At 45.2% G+C, this 21538-nt stretch overlaps 1 protein-coding gene across 2 annotated transcripts in view; it reads right to left on the bottom strand.

Moving 5' to 3' along the window:
* wdr93 (WD repeat domain 93) overlaps nt 1-21538 on the bottom strand; it is a 64683-nt gene that overhangs the window by 5861 nt on the left and 37284 nt on the right. For both annotated transcript variants that reach the window (XM_055661488.1, XM_055661487.1), the window contains exons 10-13: nt 20737-20826; nt 15195-15326; nt 14557-14758; nt 10281-10341 (exon numbers count right to left, since the gene is read on the bottom strand). In XM_055661488.1, the coding sequence (XP_055517463.1) occupies nt 10281-10341; nt 14557-14758; nt 15195-15326; nt 20737-20826 (485 nt within the window). The remainder of the gene's footprint in view (nt 1-10280; nt 10342-14556; nt 14759-15194; nt 15327-20736; nt 20827-21538) is intronic.

Below are 21538 nucleotides of genomic sequence, written 5' to 3'. Positions count from 1 at the left end.
AGGCCACATGCCTGAAGGCCACATGCCTGAAGGCCACCTGTATAAAAATCATTGATGTAGAAGTGGTCTGCGGAAAACCTCAGTGACTCCAGCAGAAATAGGTATTCTGAAGACAAGATAGGCTTGATTCAGTCTACTTCAAAGGGACATTGGTTACAGAAGGAACTGCAGATGCTGGAAAATCGAAGGTAGACAAAAGTGCTGGAGAAACTCAGCGGGTGCAGCAGCATCTATGGAGCAAAGGAAATAGGAAACGTTGCCTATTTCCTTCGCTCCATAGATGCTGCTGCACCCGCTGAGTTTCTCCAGCACTTTTGTCTACCTCGGACATTGGTTACAGCTTGGTAAACTGTAAGTAAAAGGGATGATAGACACAAAACGCTGGAGTAGCTCAGCGGGACAGGCAGCATCTCTGGAGAGAAAGAATGGGTGACGTTTCGGGTTCGAGATCCTACTTCAGAAAAAGTGAAAGGGTTTACCTTGCGGTGACTTGCCCGTGGGCTTTCCAAAATAGCCTGAGATTTCAACCACAACCTGACTAGGAACCTATTCTTCTCCTTGCGTATGACGTGCACAGCCTAAAGTTGTAGGTCAACTTGTTCTATTTGATCTTGTTTGTGCACGTCGGGTTGATTGTATTAGTCGAACCAGGGTGGAACACATGAAGGTTGCAAACTTCCACCCCTATGAACCCATTGCCTCAACAGGACAACCGGCCTACACCCTAACATGCCCTGACCCTCGAGGTCCTATTCATTCCCTGACAGCTACCCTTGTCAGGAACTCTCCCCAACATATTGGCACATTCCCCATCACCCTTAATTCCTACATCTATCACCTGTTCATTTACTTAGCAAGGTAATCCATTCAAAAAAAAAAATAAATGACAAGGCATTTTCTATTGCAACACCTTGCAACACCCTGTGTGAAATAGAAATTTGCAGCCACTGCCAATTCCTCCATCACCAGGCAGATCAGTGGTGGATCTGCGTCCTCACAGCGATAGCAACCCGGGAACGGTCCTGACCTTGAGGACTGATTGTGTGGAATTTGCACGTTCCCTGTGACCATGCGGGTTTCCTTCCACAACCCAAAAAAACGTGCGTTTTTGTAGATTAATTAGTCTCTGTAAATTGATGTGTCGGGAGTGGATGAGAAGGTGAGATAACAGACAACAAGTGTGTTGTACGGGTAATTGATGGGCGGTGCGGACTCGGTGGGCTGAAGGGTCTATTGACATGCTGTTTCTTTTAATTCAATGCAACACAATTATGTATTGCTCGGAGCAACGACGACAATGGAGTAAGATCGACACAAAAAGCTGGAGTAACTCAGCGGGACTGGCAGCATCTCTGGAGAGCAGGAATGGGTGATGTTTCTGGTCTAGACCCTTCTTCTTCAGGTTTGAAGATGGGTATCGACCCAAAACGTCACCCATTCCTTCTCTCCAGAGATGCTGCCAGTCCCGCTGAGTTACTCTAGCTTTTTGTGTTGGTCTTCGGTTTAAACCAGTATCTGCAGTTCCTTCTTAAACAATGGAATAAGTATTGAAACAGTAATTTACCAACTAACTTCAAACATTGTACATCACCCTAACTTACATAAAATGTCTGAAACCTTACAAACTGTGTCCCAGCCGAATCCGCGCACAAGTCCCGCGTCACCTTCCTCTGATTCCCAATCACACTTGCATCCGTAACGTTTCTGACCAGCAGGGATCCTTTTATCATAGGAATCCGAGGGGTAACTTTATCACATAAAGGATGGTGGATGTATGGAACAAGCTGCCAGAGGAGGTAGTAGAGGCTGAGACTATCCCATCGTTTAAGAAACAGGTAGACAAGTATATGGATAGGACAGGTTTGGAGGGATATGCACCAAATGCAGGCATGTGGGACTTGTGTAGACTTGTGTTGGCAGGTGTGGGCAAGTTGGGCCGAAGGGCCTGTTTCCGCACTGCATCACTCCATGACTCTCCAAATCAAAGGGCATATGAATAGATACATTTTGGATTCATTCAATTTCCACTGGACTGAGATATTGAAGGCAATCAAATGAATATGTTATACAGGAACATTCTGAAGGAGAATTATTAGTGTAGCAGAAGAATGGACTATTTAAAGATGCCAAGTTCAACCTTGAACTTCCATCTGCCCAGAAGAATCACATATTTTCATTGACCTGCTCCTTGCCTGAATTGAGTATCCTTTGAGGCAGCAATTTGCACAGTTCCTTGCAGTTTAGTACACCATGTTCATTTCTCTATTCAGTTTACACTTCTCTGGAGTAAATAAACATCGCAGGACATCCACCACAGTCCTTGTTACTATCTCAAGTTTGCATTGCAGATCAGGCTATTTTATTTTAGTTTAGTTTAGTTTAGTTTAGAGATACAGTGTGGAAAAAGGCCGTTCGGCCCACCGAGTCCGCGCCGACCAGCGATCTACGCACACTGACATGATTCTACACACACTAGGGACAATTTACAATTTTACCAAGCCAATACGTCTTTGTAGCATGGGAGGAAACCGGAGCACCCGGAGAAAACCCATGAAGGTCACAGGGAGAACATACAAATTCCATACAGACAGGACCCATAGTCAGGATCAAACCCGGGTCTCTGGTTCTGTAAGGCAGCAACTCTACCACTACCTCTGCCCAAATCGCCAAATTATAAACGAGTTTGAACCTGTTCTGCTTTACCAGTTTTATATGCTACCATTCTCAGTTTCATCTGGTTGGTCGCTTGGTTCTTATTGTCTCCTGTTGATCTCACATCAGTTATTTCATTATGTACTGTTTCCCAATTAAACACTCTTTATTAAATGTTTGGCTTTCCTTTCTTAGGCTCTCTCATTCCCTTCACTGGTTTTAAAAACTACCCATCTGAAATAAAGTTTTTTTTTGATGTACAATCACTTCTGCCCATTACCTGTCTGGGACGACCTTGTACATTAATCCCCTCCCGATTCCTCCGTGCATTGATCAGCTTTATGCTTTCAATTCATGTTTGTTTTACCTACTCAACATCCAGAGCTATTTTATTAAAACCACAAGACAGATTGGGAGTGATAAGCTAAAAAATCCAAATGCCCTTCCCTACGGCTATATGTAGGCAAATCAGAATGTCACCCAGTCACAGTTCCACACATCCTATATCTTCGGATTTTGTTTTGAAGTGCAATTAGATTATTTCCTGACGTACTTGGCAAACTTTTAGGCTTTAGACTTCAGAGATACAGAGTGGAAACAGGCCCTTCAGCCCACCGAGTCCGTGCCAGCCAGCAATCAGCCGGTAAACTTGCACTATCCTATACACTAACGACAATTTACAATTTACAGAAGCCAATTAACCTACAAACCTGTAGGTCTTTGGAGTGTGGGAGGACACCGGAGCAAACCCTTGTGGCCACAGGGAGAATGTACAAACTCTGTACAGACAGAGCTCTAGGGGCTAGTGGAATCAAGGGATATTGGGAGGAGGCAGGCATGGGTTATTGATTGGGGACGATCAGCCATGATCACAATGAATGGCGGTGCTGGCTCGAAGGGCCGAATGGCCTCCTCTTGCACCTATTTTCTATGTTTCTATGTTTAAGTACCCATAATCAGGATCAAACCCAGGTCTCTGGTGCTGCAAGGCAGCAACTGTACCTCTGCGCCACCGTGCCACCCCAATTCTCTTGGGTCAGGAATTCCACAGCACTCCATGAAAGAACATAGATCAGTCTGGCCAAAATTTAGAATTAGCAATCTATCTATTAATAGATTCCCCTAATCTATGTAAAGGGCCTTGCTCCATTATAGAAATCTTGCATGTTCTGTCCATACTATTGATGTTAATAGAAACATAGAAAATAGGTGCAGGAGTAGGCCATTCGCCCTTCGAGCCAGCACCACCATTCAAAATGATCATGGCTGATCATCCTAAATCAGTACCCCATTCCTGCTTTTTCCCCATATCCCTTGATTCTGTTAGCCCTAAGAGCTAAATCTAACTCTATCTTGAAAACATCCAGTGAATTGGCCATCACAGCCTTCTGTAGCAGAGAATTCCACAAATTCACAACTCTCTGGGTGAAAACGTTTTTCCTCATCTTAGTCTGTCCAATCGCTTTAGAATGTTATATGTTTCTATAAGGTCCCCTCTCAACCTTCCAACATCCAGTGAATATTAAGTCCAGTTGATCCATTCTTTCATCATATGTCAGTCCCGCCATCCCGGGAATTAATATGGTAAACCTACGCTGCACTCACTCAATAGCAAGAATGTCCTTCCTCAAATTAGGAGACCAAAACTGCACACAATACTCCAGGTATGGTGTGGAATAATACAGGCAGTAATGGGAAAAAAAACCTGTTTGAAATGTTATTATAGCAATTTATTTTATCATTGCTACTTGTTCTATATCAGCCCAAGTGAATGCAAGTAACACACACTCAGAATTCTTCTGCATTAAAGTAATGGATTGGGGCCCCAAGTGTAATAGTTCCTATTGCAAATACATTGCCAGGTGGCCAACCTTGCATAACATCTACCCACTCCCAGAAATCGACAGACTAGTATTTACACCTCTGGCTTACTCTATCGCCAAATGAGGAAAATCACTGAACCTGGTGCCGTGTTCACGATTTTTAACAACGGTACTCAAAATACAGATCTTGCTTTCTGAAGGACTTCAAAGAATAAATCTGCATTTTTTTCTGTTAGGTGTTGACAGACCAGCTGGGAGTTTTGCATTCAAACATCCCACCCTTAGTTATAAAGCACTGGGGTCTACTGTGTCTATGAGTAATGGGGCAGAACAGTTGCAATTGTCACATTCCGAACTCTCGGCACTAAATAATTTACAAACAAATTATCCACAGGAAGACAGGGAAAACTCACGATAGCTGGGCTTAGAAAATACGTAGAAACGGCTTATCAAAGAAAGACTGAGGTGGTATGAATGATGTAGGAAGGAACTGCAGTTGCTGGTTTAAACCGAAGATAGACACAAAAAGCTACAGTATCTCAGCATCTCTGGAGAAAAGGGTCAAGAGACCCTTCTTCAGAATAATGAATGATGATGTCCAAAAGTAAAAATAAAATAAATAATTGGTAATTTGGGCTGAGGAATGCTTTGATAAGATGGATTAAACCAGTGCTCTGCAGGAGCCTTGAGCCTCCAATCCATTGCAATATTGTGTAAGCACAAGACCTAATCTATATTACTAAAAGTCTGATCTTGACCACTTTTGGCACACTGTGCTGCGATTTCCGAGAGAGCGCCGCTACCTACGGCCGTCATTTTTGGCCACCTCGCTCAGAGCCCCCCTCTGCCTTCCAGGACCGGAGGATATTTCCCACCAATGAAAAATCAGAGAGATATTAATGTTTAAAAAGAAATCCCAATTCTCTCTGCTGCCCCCGCTGGTGGCAGGGGGGAGGGACTATAAAACCCGGAAGTGTAGTCCCTCACTCAGTCTCTGCCAGACACAGGAAGCGAGAGGGTCACGGCTCTCTGAGCTGCGAATAACACTGAACGCACGGGACTCCACGGTGAGTCCCCTCGATGCGGCTGTAAAGTGGCTGCTGCCCAATTGATTGCCTAGCCTTTTTAAAAAGTTTGTGTTCACAAAATGAATTTTGGTTGTCAGGTGGCTGCAGCCCAATTGTTTGCCTTGGCTTGGCTCTTAAAATCATTGCAACAGTTGGATGCCATCCCAAGAATCCATTCGGCCCACAATGTCTATACTAGCCCTCTGGAAACCAGAAACTGGCCCCCAACACCCATACTAGCGCAACAAACAGCCACCACCCCCCCCCCCCCCACCCCACTGGCGAGCAATATCGAAATTGGTGGAGAGGTAGAATATTGCGTTAGCGACCAGCCCTCCCGTGTGATGCTGGGACCCAACGGGTCCCACTTAGTCTAGTACATTCTATAAATTGAAAAGTCTTATACATATAACTATTCATTAAAAAACTTTAGTCAGTGATATAGCAACGAAACAGACCCTTTAACCCAATTCATCTAGTCAACCAAGTTACCAAATTGAGCTAGTGCCACTTGCCCGCCCTGCCCCACATTCCTCTAAACCTTTCCTATCCCTGCACCTATCCAAGGGCCTTTTGAATGTCTTAATTGTGTCCGCCTCTACCACTTCCTCTGACAACTTGTTTCCCATAGGCACTAAGCTCTGTGCGAAATAAGTCGCTCCTCGGGTTTCTATTAAATCTTTCCCCTCTCCCTTAAACCTATGCCCTCCTTTTACAAACTCCCCTACCCTGGGGAAAAGTTGGTGGCTATTCACCTTATTAATGCACCTCATGATTTTATAAACCTCTATGCCACCCTCCCAGTCTCTTACACTCCAGGGAAAAAAATACTCAACCTATCCAGCCTCTCCTTACAACTCAAACCCCCATAATCTTGTGACGACTAAACCCAGAGCCTCAAGACCAAGTAAAATTCTCTTTATTCTGGTAGTTTGCAGTGAAAACTTGCGGGCAAAGGTTGCAAAGTGCACACACACCTGGGGACGGGCAAATGATGGATAATTAGTGTTTAAGAAGGAACTGCAGATGCTGGAAAATCGAAGGTACACAAAAATGCTGGAGAAACTCAGCGGGTGCAGCAGCATCTATGGAGCGAAGGAAATAGGCAGCGTTTCGGCCCGAAACATTGCCTATTTCCTTCGCTCCACAGATGCTGCTGCACCTGCTGAGTTTCTCCAGCATTTTTTTGTATCATGGATAATTAGAGTTGGTACTAGAGTCAGGAGGAGTAGGGGTATGAACTCAGAAGTCAGGTCAGTCTCTGGGAACAGGAACCCATTCAGATTGAGAGTGTATGGAATCAAAAGATGTCCATGACAAGGGAGTATCGGATAGCAGTGAAGAATTAAAGTCATACAAATCTATTTCCAAGAAAATGTACTTATTGATTCCATGGATCCAAACCAGATAAGTTAGTTCATCTTTAAGAATTGCAGAAGGAGGTGTTGAATATTTTGAGATTCCTCGATTCTATGCAAACGCTGCATGTTATTCACCGAAATGATGTTCTGCAAGATACATAGAGTTCTTAGACTCCGTGTGATGAATATGTTACTAGCATAGTAAAGTAAGCACGATTGGCTTTGGCTTTCAGATGAAAGCACCTGTGAAATGGACAGATGTGTTCAGCGACACTATCTAATTTTCTAGGCATTGCCAGTTTAATATTCCTTTTGAAAACTATTTATTTGAAGCCTGCTTTAGCTGTTTATAAAAATTTAACTTCTGCCTAAACTTTGGAATCCTGCCCATAAGGTATGTCAATTAATTACATGAGGCACCGAGTTGTCAAGGAAACTTTAAAAATAATAGGCCCATGATGCGTCATCCATTTGGAGAAAATGTGCCCATAATTTTCTTTTCACAGCCTGGATTGTGTTGGTGGTGAAAGGTGAGAGACAGAGAATGGTTTTCAAAAATAAACACAAAATGACTCTGAGGCAATTTGGACAAGGTTTTCTGCTTCAGCACTCAGCATATAATTTTCAATACATTTAAATTGGTGAACCGAAGTGCACAGTTACGTAAATACACAATTTAAAACCCCCTTGAACAGTTAGAGCTACCTGTTCACGTTCATTAAATTTTATCAAACTGTGGCTTCGTTTTACAAGGGCACAAATTTTACTGGTTCTGTCCATTGTCTTGTAAAAAGCATAAACCCATTTGCTTTGCTAATGCATATTAACAAACGGTTGAAAGGAAGAACTGCAGATGCTGATTTATACCAGAGATAGACATAAAGTGCAGGAGTAACTCAGTGGGACAGGCAGCATCTCTGGAGAAAAAGAATGGGTGACGTTTTGGGTTGGGACCCTTCTACGGGCTCGAAACGTCACCCATCCTTTTTCTCCTGCTGCCTGACCCTCTGAGTTACTCCAGCACTTGATAAATTGATGACTTGTTTCAGAATGAATAAAATGAATGAATGAATTGGTTTATTGGCCAAGTATTCACATACAAGGAATTTGCCTTGGTGCTCCGCCCGCAAGTGACAACATGACATACAGTGACAATTAGGAATGACACATAAAACATTAATTAATAATAAAAAAATATCGATTAAACATGTGAATTAAATAAAATACCAGAGCAAAAGGGAGCTACAGATTTTTGGTTATTGAGTAGAGTTACTACTCGTGGAACAAAGCTGCTTTTATGTCTGGCTGTGTCAGCTTTGACAGTCAGATTCAAAAATTTTTTTGTGGCCAGGGTGAGAGGGGTCAGAGATGATCTTACCCGCTCACTTCCTGGCCCTTGCAGTGTACGGTTGTTGTTGAACCAGGTCCGGGCCCTAGTTGGAATGCAACTGTCCTCGCAAAAGCTGACATATGATGATACAATGTCTCTATATTAATCGAGGCTTGTGGTTGCTTCCCTGACCACGTTCCAATCCGTGCAGTCGAAGCAGGATTGTAGGTTCTCAATGCCCTTGCTTGTCCACCTTTTTGTTGTTCTGACCATAGGCTTAGCAGACTTTAGTTTCTGCTGGAGGTAGACAAAAGTGCTGGAGAAACTCAGCGGATGCAGCAGCATCTACAGAACAAAGGAAATAGGCAACGTTTCGGGCCGATGTGGTGGGGGGGGGGGGGGGGGGGGGGGGGGAGAGAAGAAAGGAGAAAGGAAGAGGAGGAGCCAGAGGGCTGAGGGAGAGCTGAGAAGGGGAGGAGACAGCAAGGGCTACTGGAAATTGGAGAAGTCAATGTACAAATTCCATTTGGAATATTTTGGAGGACCAAGAAACCAAGAACCATGCCGCTAGGGTGCAAACTGCCCAAGTGGAATATGAGGTGCTGCTCCTCCAATTTCCGTTGGTGCTCACTCTGGTCATGGAGGAGGCCCAGGGCAGAAAGGTCGGATTCAGAATGGGAGGGGGAGTTGAAGTGCTGAGCCACCGGGAGATCAGGTTGGTTAATGCGGACCGAGCAGAGGTGTTCGGCGAAACGATCGTTAAGCCTACGCTTGGTCTCACCGATATAGATCAGCTGACATTTAGAGCAGCGAATGCAATAGATGAGGTTGCAGGAGGTACAGGTGAACCTCTGTCGCACCTGGAACGACTGCCTGCCTGTAGGTCGGAATAAGGTGAACTAGACAATGATCAGAGAGCCCCAGGCCTGCCTGGGGAAAAGGGCGATATGCGTTCTTGATTAACATGTAACAGTGGCGAAGTGTTCTCTCCCCTCTGGTGGGGCAGGTAACCCAAAGACTGTATTTGGAACATCAACGCTGAGGTCAGCTTTGTTAACGTCCTCCAAAACAATGACCATGGAGTCCGGGAAGTCACTCTCTACCCTCATGACCTGGTTAGCGAGTTGCGTTTGCACCTCGCGTACGCAGGCATGGGGGGGGAAATGTAAACTCCAGCGGGAATAAAGGAGTTAAATTCCCTCAGAGAGTGGAAGGGTTTGCAGTTGATAAAGAAGGATTCTGGGTTGGGAGAGCAGAAGTTTGACAGTACCGTGATGTCGCTGCACCATCCTGGTTGGTATAGAAGCATAATCCACCGCCTCTTGATTTCCCCACTGCCTCTTTGTGGTCCGCTCTGTGAAGTTGGAAGCCAGTCAGTTGCAGCGCGCTGTCCGGGTCGACTCACGCAGCCAGGTCTTGGTGAAGCACAGGGCAGCGGCTCAAGAGAAGTCCTTGTTTGTCTGGGGCAGGATTTGCAATCATTCACTTTGTTATTGAGAGAACATACGTTTGCCAGGAATATGCTCGGGAGTGGTGTGCGTGATCCTTGTCGCCGGAGTCGGGCGAGTGCTCCAGAGTGCTTCCCACGGGTCCTCCTCCATCTAAATGCTATATTTAAGAGGGAGTTAGATGTGGCCCTTGTGGCTAAAGGGATCAGGGGGTATGGAGAGAAGGCAGGTACGGGATACTGAGTTGGATGATCAGCCATGATCATATTGAATGGCGGTGCAGACTCAAAGGGCCGAATGGCCTATCCCTGCACCTGTTTTCTATGTTTCTATGTTTCAAGACCTTGAAAGCAGTCCCAGCCCTGCTGACGAGTATGTCCAAATAATCCAGCGAGTGAGAGCAATCCGGAACGATGTTTGGACTCATTGGCTCATTATATCCGGAACGATGTTTGGACTCTTTGGCTCATTATGTCCGATGTTAATGAGTACCTCTCTCGTGAAAGTAATCTTTGTAGGGTTTTCACTGTCGACACAAACAAACAAACACACACAAAACAGCAAGGAGCAAAAGTTCTGGAACAAAAGTTAATATCTACCTGGCTAGAAACTTGTGGTACAAGTGCAACTGCGCTGATGGCTTGTCCTGGCGCTTCATTTCTATACAAAGTAAAATGTATTGTCAGTCTTCATATTAACAAAGCTCTCTGAGGCAAAACATTACATTGAACAACTCATTACGTTATTTGTTCATGTCAGGATCCACTTCTGTGCCCAAGTCCTGTTAGATCGGAAGTAACAAATAGGATATTCGACACCCACCTACCCTCATACCATGGTCCTCTGCGAATAAAGCTGTGGACCCTGCTGCGAATTGGAACCAGGGATGCAGAAGAACAACTGTGAATGTCAAAGAAGGAGTTAGGCGGAGGAGAGTATCAGTAGAAGGGGATTGGTTGGTTCTGCGGTCGAGGAAGAAACAGAGGGTTAATGAGACCCTCCTGGTGGGGGATGGAGGTGTAGAATGACTGGACATCCATGGTGAAGTTGAGGGAATGGAGGCCTACGCGCCAACTCACAGACACCTCCTCCTACTTATCCTTGGACCATGACCCCACAGACGAGCACCAGGCCACTATCTCCAGCACTATCACTGACTTCATCACTTCCGGCTCCCTGCCCTCCTGAGCCTCCAACCTCATCATTCCCCAGACCCGCATGGCCCGATTTACCTTCTACCCAAAATCCACAAACCTGATTGTCCTGGCAGACCCATTGTCCTACCAAACTTATTTCCACATACCTCGACTCCATCCTATCCTCCCTGGTTAAATCCCTCCCTACCTATGTTCAAGACACCTCACTCCTTCGTCTACTCCAGGACTTCCATTTTCCAGGCCCCCATCCCCTAATCTTCACCATGGATGTCCTGTCACTCTACACCTCCATCCCCCATTAGGATGGTCTTAAAGCCCTCCGTTTCTTCCTCGACCGCAGAACCAACCAATCCCCGTCTACTGATACTCTCCTCCGCCTAGCGGAGCTGGTCCTCACCCTTAACAACTTTTCCTTTGACTCCTCCCATTTCCTCCAAATACAAGGCGTAGCTATGGGCACGCGCATGGGCCCTAGCTATGCCTGCCTCTTTGTAGGGTACGTCGAACAATCCTTGTTCGAGGAGTACAAGAGCCCGATCCCCAAACTCTACCTCCACTACATCAACGACTGCATTGGTGCTACCTCCTGCACCCACACACAACTCACTGACTTCATCCATTTCACCACTAACTTCCTTCCGGCACTCAAATAAACCTGGACCATTTCCGACATTTTCTTACCATTTCTCGACCTCACTATCTCCATCGCAGGAGATAGACTACTGACCGACATCCACTATAAACCTACTGACTCCCATGGCTATCTGGACTACATTTCTTCCCACCTTGCTTCCTGTAAGGTCTCCATCCCCTACTCCCAATTCCTCCCACGCCGCATCTGCTCCCAGGATGAGGTGTTCCACACCAGGACATCGGAGATGTCCTCATTCTCCACTTGCCACATCTTCCCATCTCCTCCCCTGTCTGCTTTCTGCAGAGACCGCTCCCTCCGTAACTCCCTGGACAATTCGTCCCTTCCCACCCGCACCACCCCCTCTCCTCGTACTTTCCCTTGCAACTGCAGGAAATGCTACACTTGTTGCTTTACCTCCCCCCTTGACTCCGTTCAAGGACCCAAGCAGTCTTTCCAGGTGCGGCAGAGGTTCACCTGCACCTCCTGCAACCTCATCTATTGCATCCGCTGCTCTGGGTGTCAGCTGCTCTACATCGGTGAGACCAAGCTTAGGCTAGCCGATCGCTTCGCCCAACACCTCCGCTCGGTTCGCAATAACCTGATCTACTGGTGGCTCAGCACTTCAACTCCCCATCCCATTCCAAATCCAACCTTTCTGTCCTGGGCCTCTTCCATGGCCAGAGTGAGGACCATGGTAAATTGGAGGAGCAGCACCTCATATTTCGCTTGGGCAGTTTACACCCCAGCGGTATGAACATTGACCTCTAATTTCAGGTAGTCCCTGCTTTCTCCTCCCCTTATCAGCTCTCCCTCAGCCCACTCTCTGTTCCTTTCTTCTTCCCGCCCTCCCCACACACATCAGTCTGAAGAAGGGTCTCGACCCGAAACGTCACCTATTTCCTTCGCTCCGTAGATGCTGCCTCACCCACTGAGTTTCTCCAGCACTACTGTCTACTGTGAATGTCAATGCGCTCAGTTTTTCACATTACATTACCCATCACTAGGCGAAGCTGAGAAGCTGAAAAGATTCAAAATAACCTGTCATGTCTGTATTCTGTGAAAACATTCAAAATTAATAAAGCGAAAGGGGGGGGGGAGAAGGAAAATGTTCCTTCCTGCTAATCACCTTTGGATAAATCATACTGGTGACCATATGATTACTTCTGGCAAAAAGGGAACAACTATATATTAAAAAAGGCAATTCCCTTGAATAAGCATTGACTCAAAATATTTTAGATATAATGCAAAATATGTTTTTCAGCACAGAGGTGCAGCTGGTGGAGCTGCTGGCTCACAACACAGATTTGATCTTGACTCGAGTGTTAACTGTTTGTAGTTTCCACGTTCTCCCTGTGACTACTTGGGTTTCCTCTCACATCCCAAAGATGTGTGTGTTTGCATGTTAATTGGTCTTTGTAAATTGCCGCCAGTGTGCCGGGCATGGATGTGAAAGTGGGATAACATGGGATTAATTTGAATCGGCAGATCAATGATTTGCGTGCACTTGTGGGCTAAAGGCCCTGTTTCCAAACCATATCTTTCAAGTTAAGTCACTTTCTGTTCAATAAATATTGATACTGCACAGAAATGAACAGCTCCATCATATAAAATATATTCGGCAGGAAAGAACTGCAGATGCTGGTTTAAATTGAAGGTAGACACAAAATGCTGGAGTAACTCAGCGAGACAGGCAGCATCTCTGGAGAGAAGGAATGGGAGAGGTTTTTGGTCGAGACCCTTCTTCAGACTGATGTCAGGGGAGTGGGCGGTACAGAGATAGAATGTAGTCGGAAATAGTAAGACTGGTGGGAGAGCTGGGAAGGGGGAGGGGATGGAGAGAGGAAAGCAAGGGCTACTTGAAGTAAGATTATGCTAATACCACTGGGGTGTAAGCTACCCAAGCAAAATATGAGGTGCTGTTATTCCAATTTGCACAGGGCCTCTGACAATGGAGGAAGCCCAGGACAGAAAGGTCAGAATGGGAAGGGGAGTTGAAGTGCTAAGCAACCGGGAGATCAGGTAATATCAGGCGGAGGTGTTCAGCGAAACGATCACCGAGGGTGCGCTTGGTCTAGCCGATATACAGCAATCGACACCTGGAACAATGGATATTATAGATAAGGTTGGAGGAGGTGCAAGTAAATCTGTGCCTCACCTGAAAAGACTGTCGGGGTTCTTGGATGGAGTCGATGGGGGAGGTAAAGGTGTTGCATCTCCTGCGGTTGCAGGGGAACGTACCGGGGGAGGGGGTGGTTTGGAAGGGAAGGGACGAGTTGATCAGGGAGTTGCGGAGGGAACGGTCTCTACGAAAAGCAGAAAAGGGTGGAGATGGGAAGATGTGGCCAGTAGTGGGATCCCGTTGGAGGTGGTGAAAACGTCGGAGGATTACGTGCTGTATGCGACGGCTGATGGGGTGGAAGGTGGGGACAAGGGGGAGGGCGCGCAAGAACGGAGCTGCGGGGAATTGAGGCGACCCTAGTGAGAGCCTCATCTATAATGAAAGAAGGGAACTCCCGTTCCCTAAAGAATGAGGACATCTCCGATGACCTGGTTTGGAAAACCTCATCCTGGGCGCAGATGCGGCGTAGCCGGAGGAATTAGGAGGAGGGGATAGAGTCTTTACAGGAAGCAGGGTGGGAAGAAGTGTAGTCTAGATAGCTATGGGAGTAAGTGAGTTTGTAATAGATTTCAGTCGATAGTCTGTTTCCTGTGATGGAGACGGTGAGATCTAGAAATGGTAGGGAGATGTCGGAGATGGTCCAAGTGAATTTGAGTGCAGGATGGAAATTAGTGGTGATGATGATGAAGTCAGTGAGTTCTGCATGAGTGCAGGAGGTAGCACTGATGTAGTCGTCAATGTAGCGGAGGTAGGGTTCGGGGATAGGGCCAGTGTAGGCGTGGAACAGGGATTGTTCGACTCACCCTACAAAGAGACGCAAGCAGAACTCTGGTCCATGCGAGTGCCCATAGTTACGCCTTGGATTTGGAGGAAGTGGGAGGAGTAAAAGGAGAAGTTGTTGACATATAAAATATGTCTCTGCATTGTGACATTAATAACAGCAAGCTTACCTATCTTCAACTCACCTCTCTTTCAATGTGGTAATGGTACCTTCGGTGTGTGCGTTGGCTGTAATGAGGTAAACTGCACCACTTTTGCAGGTTGCCAATACCTGGGCTTTTGAATGTCCATTTGATGATGCAGAGGGAACACAATAACTGGACTCCAGGATATGCAGACTCCTGATAGCACTGTCAACCGAAACGGCCAAGACTGATATTGGGAGACCTAAGAGAAAACATGGGTTTGGATCTTAATAATGTAAAGCCACATTTAGTAAATTTAGAGGGCTAAAAATACAATTAGTGAGCAATTAACTGCAGCTGTAAATTCATTCAAATTACTAGACCCGGGTTCGATCCCAACGACGGCAGGTTCGATCCCGACTATGGGTCCTATCTGTACGGAGTTTGTACGCTCTCCCCGTGACAGCCTGGGTTTTCTCCGAGATCTTCGGTTTCCTCCCACACCCCAAAGATGTACAGGAATGTAGGTTAATTGGCTTGGGAGAATATAAAATTGTCCCTAGAGTTTGTAGGATAGTGTTAATGTGCGGGGATCGCTGGTCGTTGTGGACTCGGTGAGCCAAAGGACCGGTTTCCGTGCGGCATCTCTAAACTAAATAAATGAACTTAAATGACCAAATACTAAGATAAATACCTACCCATGTACAGGTCCCATAATGTCACTGTCCCATCAGTAAGGCTAATCGCCAGGAGTGATGCACAGGTTTCCACAGCAGAACAAGTGATCGGAGACGCATTGGGCCACACAATGTTCGCTTTTGGCTCCAGATCTACAGTGAAGCAGAAATATTGAACAAGACTGGGATTAGGGGGATTAATGGTGTAAGGATGAAACAAAGGGTCTTACGAAGATTTGAATCAAAAATTCAAGATTGTCCAGAAATTCATTCATTCTGGTTCACAGATGTTTCATTGCATGTTTCATTGCATTGCTTTCAGTGGAATGAATTTCAGCCACACAGATGTACAGCAGAAAAATAGGCTCTTTAGCTCACTATGTCCATGCTGCCCATTTTACCTGTCACACTAATCCCATGCACCTGCATTAGATCTGTAGCCTTTAGATCTTGTCATTTCAAATATTTGGCAGGATGCCCCGTACATGTCGTTTGAGTATCTATCTCCACCATCTTCAGGAGGCACATTCCAGATTCTAACCACATTCTACTGAAAATTAATCCTCCTCAGATCCATCCCAAGTTCCCTCCTCTCATGATACACCGATGACCTCTTGCTATAGACATCTCTACATTGAGTAAAATACTTTTACGATCTACCCTAATTAGCACCATGATTTTATATACATCAATCAGCTCACTACTCAGTATCCTCCACTTCAGGGAAACAAATCCAGCTCATCTAATTTCTTCTTATAACTAAAATGCAGTCAATATGCTCCTCGACACTCTTTTTAGCACAATTGCATTATTCCTAGAGTGTGGTGAGCAGAACTGCATTAATACTCAGGTATAACTGGGCCAATGTTTTATTAAATTGTAACATAAGAGTCCTATATTTTCTTCTATGCCACGGCCAAGGCAAGCATCCCTTGTGCACCACCTTATACACCTGTGCGGTCAGTTTGGATCTGTGGACCTGTACTCCAAGGTCTTCTGTTCATTGGCATTCCATAGGGCCCTACCATTTACAGTGTCGTTTCCAGCTGTAATCAGGTAACTGATCCATCCTCTCACCAGCTAGAGTGCGGTTCTGACCTGCCATCTCCCTCATGGGAGACATTTGAACTATCTTTAATCGGACTTTATCAGATCTAATCTTGCACTAAATAATATATATTTATACATAATTGTGTACATACTTGAATACATAATCGTGGTGGTAGTGATGTTATAGCAGTACTGGGAAGCGTGTTACATCATTAGAGATTGTGTGCATCGGACTGAGATAATAGACCAAGAAGCAATTTGCTACTTAAATGGATATTAAAGATACATAGCGTAATTTAAAGAAGACTAGAAAGTTCTCTGTGTGTCTTGAATATTACGTTTCGCTCAACAAACAGTGAAAGCAGATCAGCAATCAATTCATTTCATTGGTTGAAGAAATTTTGCTATAAACCAAAAATGCCCCCTGAATTTGAATGTCATTCTTCATATTTCAAGGTAGTTTATTGTAAATTAAACTCTGAAAGCATCATCGACAATGATAACAATACAAGACCTTCTTACACTGTTGTCATTATCCAAGATCTCTAGAAATAAAATGGTTCCACGTTTCTTCTTTTTGAACTAAATTATGTGTAAAATTAACATCTGATTGTTGTAATATGAGCATTGAAGTTTTGTAGAGTTTGAGGAGAAAAAAGGGAGATGAAAGAACTTGAAGACTAAAAGTTTGATAAAAGTATTTAAGGCTTAGCTGCACTTCAACTAAAAATATTAAATTTAAAGTTTTTTGGATTTAATTCAATGCAAAAAAGTAGTGAAGTAATTGTAGAAAAGTAATTTTTATAACTTTCACTCTATAACTAACTACTAGACTAAGTGGGATCCGTTGGGTCCCTGTCACACGGGAGGCCTGGTCCCCCAACGCAACCCGTTCCCCATCGCAATATTCCACTACTCATCCATTCCCCCAACGCAACCTGTTCCCCCAACGCAATATTCCACCACTCACGCATAGCCCCCAACTGTGCAGGCATTCCCTCCCCCTCCGCTTCACCCTCCCCCTTCTTTCCTTCTCTCTTTTCTCTCTTCCCTCACCTCTGCCTCCCTCTCCTTTCCCCTACCCTCAGTCACTCCCTCCCTCCCTGCATAACTCCCCTACCCTCCCTATCCCCCTCCTATCTATCCCTCTATCCCCCACCTCCCTACTATTCCTCCTCACCTACCCCACTACCGTCCACTCCCTAACTCCCCCACTCCCCTCCCTCAATCCCTCCTCACCTCCCCGGGACGGCGATGAAGTTGTACTTGAGGCAGGGACTGTCGGGGGGGGGGGAGCGTCCTGGAGCCGGGGGGAGGTCCTGGAGGGGGAAGGGCTTCAGGTGGGGGCTGTGGTGGGAGGGCGAGCATCCTGTGGCCGGGGAGGGCTTCAGACGGGGGCTGTCGGGAGGCGGGGGGGTGGTGAGCATCTTGGGGCCAGGGGAGGGGGATGGCAAGGGGAGGCGAACCCAGCCCAGGGCCCAAGGGGGCAGAAATGAAAAATAGATGGGAACTTACCCGTGGAGCCGTCGGTTCACCTTTGTGGACAATAATTCTGGATAGGCCCCAACTGTACAGGGGCGGCTGAGGACCCATCGGGTGCCTTTTGCAACGCCAGTAAAGATGCGCATGGGAACTCTCTCCCAACTGCACATGTGTAGGTGGGGGCACATTCCAGACTCGAACCACATTCTACTGAAAAATAATCCTCCTCAGATCCATCCCAAGTTCCCTCCTCTCATGATACACCGATGACCTCGTGCTGTAGACATCTCTACATTGAGTAAAATACTTTTACGATCTACCCTAACTAGCGCCATAATTTTATATACCTCAATCATCTCACCACTCAGTATCCTCCACTTCAGGGAAAAAAATCCAGTTCATCTAATTTCTTCTCATAACCAAAATTCAGTCAATATGCTCCTCGACACTCTCTTTAGCACAATTGCATTATTCCTAGAGTGTGGTGAGCAGAACTGCATACGTACTCCAGGTATAACTGGACCAATGTTTTATTAAATTGTAACATAACAGTCCTATATTTTGTTCTATGCCACGGCCAAGGCAAGCATCTCATGTGCACCATTTTATACACCTCTGCGGTCAGTTTGGATCTGTGGACCTGTACTCCAAGGTCTCTGTTCATTGGCATTCCATTGGGCCCTACCATTTACAGTATTGGTTCCAGCTGCTATCAGGTAACTGATCCATCCTCTCACCAGGAAGAGTGCGGTTAGAAACATAGAAACATAGAAAATAAGTGCAGGAGGAGGCCATTTGGCCCTTCGAGCCAACACCGCCATTCATTGTGATCATGGCTTATCGTCCCCAATCAATAACCTGTGCATGCCTTCTCCACATATCCCTTGATTCCACTAGCCCCTAGAGCTCTATCTAACTCTCTCTTAAATCCATCCAGTGATTTGGCCTCCACTGCCCTCTGTGGCAGGGAATTCCACAAATTCACAACTCTCTGGGTGAAAAAGTTTTTTCTCACTTCAGTCTTAAATGGCCTCCCCTTTATTCTAAGTGTGGCCCCTGGTTCTGGACTACCCCACATTGGGAAACATTTTCCTGCATCTAGCTTGTCCAGTTCATTTATAATTGTATATGTTTCTATAAGATTCCCCCTCATCCTTCTAAACTCCAGTGAATACAAGCCTAGTCGTTTCAATCTTTCCGACCTCCTATCTACCTCATGGGAGACTTTTGAAATATCTTTAATCAAACTTTATCAGATCTTATCTTGCACTAAATAATATAACCTTTATACATAATTGTGTACATACTTGAATACATAATTGTGGTGTTGTAAGGTTATAGCAGTACTGGGAAGCATGTTACATCATTAGAGATTGTGTGCATCGGACTGAGATAATAGACCAAGAAGCAATTTGCTACTTAATTGGATATTAAAGTTACATAGCGCAATTTAAAGAAGACTTTGTGTCTTGAATAGTACGTTTCTCTCAAAAAACCGTGAAAGCAGATCAGCAATGCATTCATTTCATCGTTTGAAGAAATTCTGCTATTAGCCAAAAATGTCTCCTGAATTTGAATGTCATTCTTCATATTTCAAGGTAATTTATTGTAAATTAAACTCTGAAAGCATCATGACAATGATAACAATACAAGACCTTGCTACACTGTTGTCATTATCCAAGATCTCTAGAAATAAAATGGTCCCACGTTTGTTCTTTAATTTACAGATTTTGGTTCAATTTTGAACTAAATTATGTGTAAAATTAACATCTGATTGTTGTAATATAAGCATTGAAGTTTTGTAGAGTTTGAGGAGAAAAAAAGGGAGACGAAAGAACTTGAAGCCTAAAAGTTTGATAAAAGTATTTTTTATAACTTTTACTCTATAACTAACTACTAGACTAAGTGGAACCCGTTGGGTCCCTGTCCCAAGGGGAGGCCTGGTCCCCCAACGCAACCCGTTCCCCATCGCAATATTCCACCACTCACCCATTCCAATGCAACCCGTTCTCCCAACGCAATATTCCACCACTCACGCATAGCCCCGAACTTCGCAGACACGGCTCATTCCCTCCCACTTCACTTCACCCTCTTCTTTCCTCTCTTCTCCTTTCCCCTACCCTCAGTCACTCCCTCCCTCCCTCCATAACTCCTCTCCCCTCCTCACCCCCCTTCCTATCTATCCCTCTATTCCCCACCTCCCCCTGTCCACCCCTACTATTCCTCCTCACCACCCTCATTTCCCTCCTCTCCCTTTATTCCCCACTCCTTAACTCCCCCACTCCCTCAATCCCCCACACTCCTTCCTCATCTCCCCAGGATGGCGATGAAATTGTACTTGAGGCAGGCGGGGGTATTGGGGGGGGGGGGGGGGGGGTGAGCGTCCTAGAGCCTGGGAAGGGCTTCAGGCGGGGGCTATGATGGGGGGGGGGGGGGGGGGGGGGGGGGGGGGGGGGGGTGCATCCTGTGGCCAGGGGAGAGCTTCAGGCAGGAGCCGTCGGGGGTCCAGGGCCCAAGGGGCCAGAAATCAAAAGTAAAAGTGAACCTACCCATTGAGCAACGGTTGGCCATTGTGGAAAAAAATTCTGGATAAGCCCCAACTACACAGGCGTGGCTGAGGACCCATTGGGCGCCCTTTGCAATGCCAGTAAAGTTGCACACGGGAACTCTCCCCCAACTGCGCATGCGTGAGTGGGGGCGCTGTTTTAAATTGATTTTTTTTTAAAACCTTAATAATTTTTAATATATCCCATCGATCTGAACAAAACTTGTTTCATTTACAGCACAGGGCAACGATGAGTAAGGTGGGCCAAAAAACCGTACCGTTTTTGTGCAATTAGAGAAACAATGCAAACCTGCAGATAACAAGATGAGAGTTTTCGTTATATATAGATACACAATGCTAATCAAGCAGATAACTTTTTCCACGTATTTATCTGGATATCAGGATATTCTGTTTTATTTGTAGAAACCAATAAGAGTTATTGGATTAATTCACATTTTATGATTATATATAGAGTGGTACACACACCTATCTTTTCTTTTGCTCCTGGTATTTTCAGTATGTAATGAAATAGAACATGGCTGCCATTCCACCACACACACAAGTCATTGGGTAGACCTAGAAATAAATTACAGAAGATCAATTCAATTTCCTTAGATTTCCCAAGCTCATCCTAGAAAATTAAAATAACTTTAGAATAAATATTATTTTCTCAAAAGAGAGTCTAACTTGGGCTTTCTGGTTTCATTTTTCTAGAGTTTTTTTAATCGCAACCTCACTGCCCCCACCACCTTCTAATTTTCTTCATTTATGCCCTATTTCCAGGGTCTCCTTCACCACAGATCTTGACCATTCATGTCAAAAGCCTCAGAGCAGTCCTTTAACGGAAACTGTTTTCTTTGTAAAGTGGTCAGACAAGATGTACGGGTTTGTAAGCTAATTGGCTTGGAATAATTGTAACAAGATGAAGAAGGGTCTCGACCCGAAATGTCACCTATTCCTTCACTCCCTAGATGCTGCCTCACCCACTGAGTTTCTCCAGCATTTTTGTCAACCTGGAATAATTATAAGGTGACCCTAGTGTGTGTAAGATCGTGTTAGTGTGCGGGGATCATTGATTAGCATGGACACACGTTGGACCGAAGGGCCTGTTTCCATGTTGTATCTCAAAACTAAACTAAAAGCATTTTTTTGACGCTTCCAATATGATAACTATTTTAGTTTTGTTTATTTTTGCCACATGTACTGAGGTAAGGTGAAAAGCTTTTGTTGCACTAACATTGGTGAGCTGACATTTTGCCACAGGCATTTTTTAATGGAATTTACTTTT

Source organism: Leucoraja erinacea, chromosome 33 (genome assembly GCF_028641065.1).
Source record: "Leucoraja erinacea ecotype New England chromosome 33, Leri_hhj_1, whole genome shotgun sequence".
Classification (NCBI taxonomy): Eukaryota; Metazoa; Chordata; class Chondrichthyes; order Rajiformes; family Rajidae; genus Leucoraja; species Leucoraja erinaceus.
Note: the sequence above shows the minus strand (reverse complement) of the source record. Positions and strands in the feature narration are given on the sequence as shown.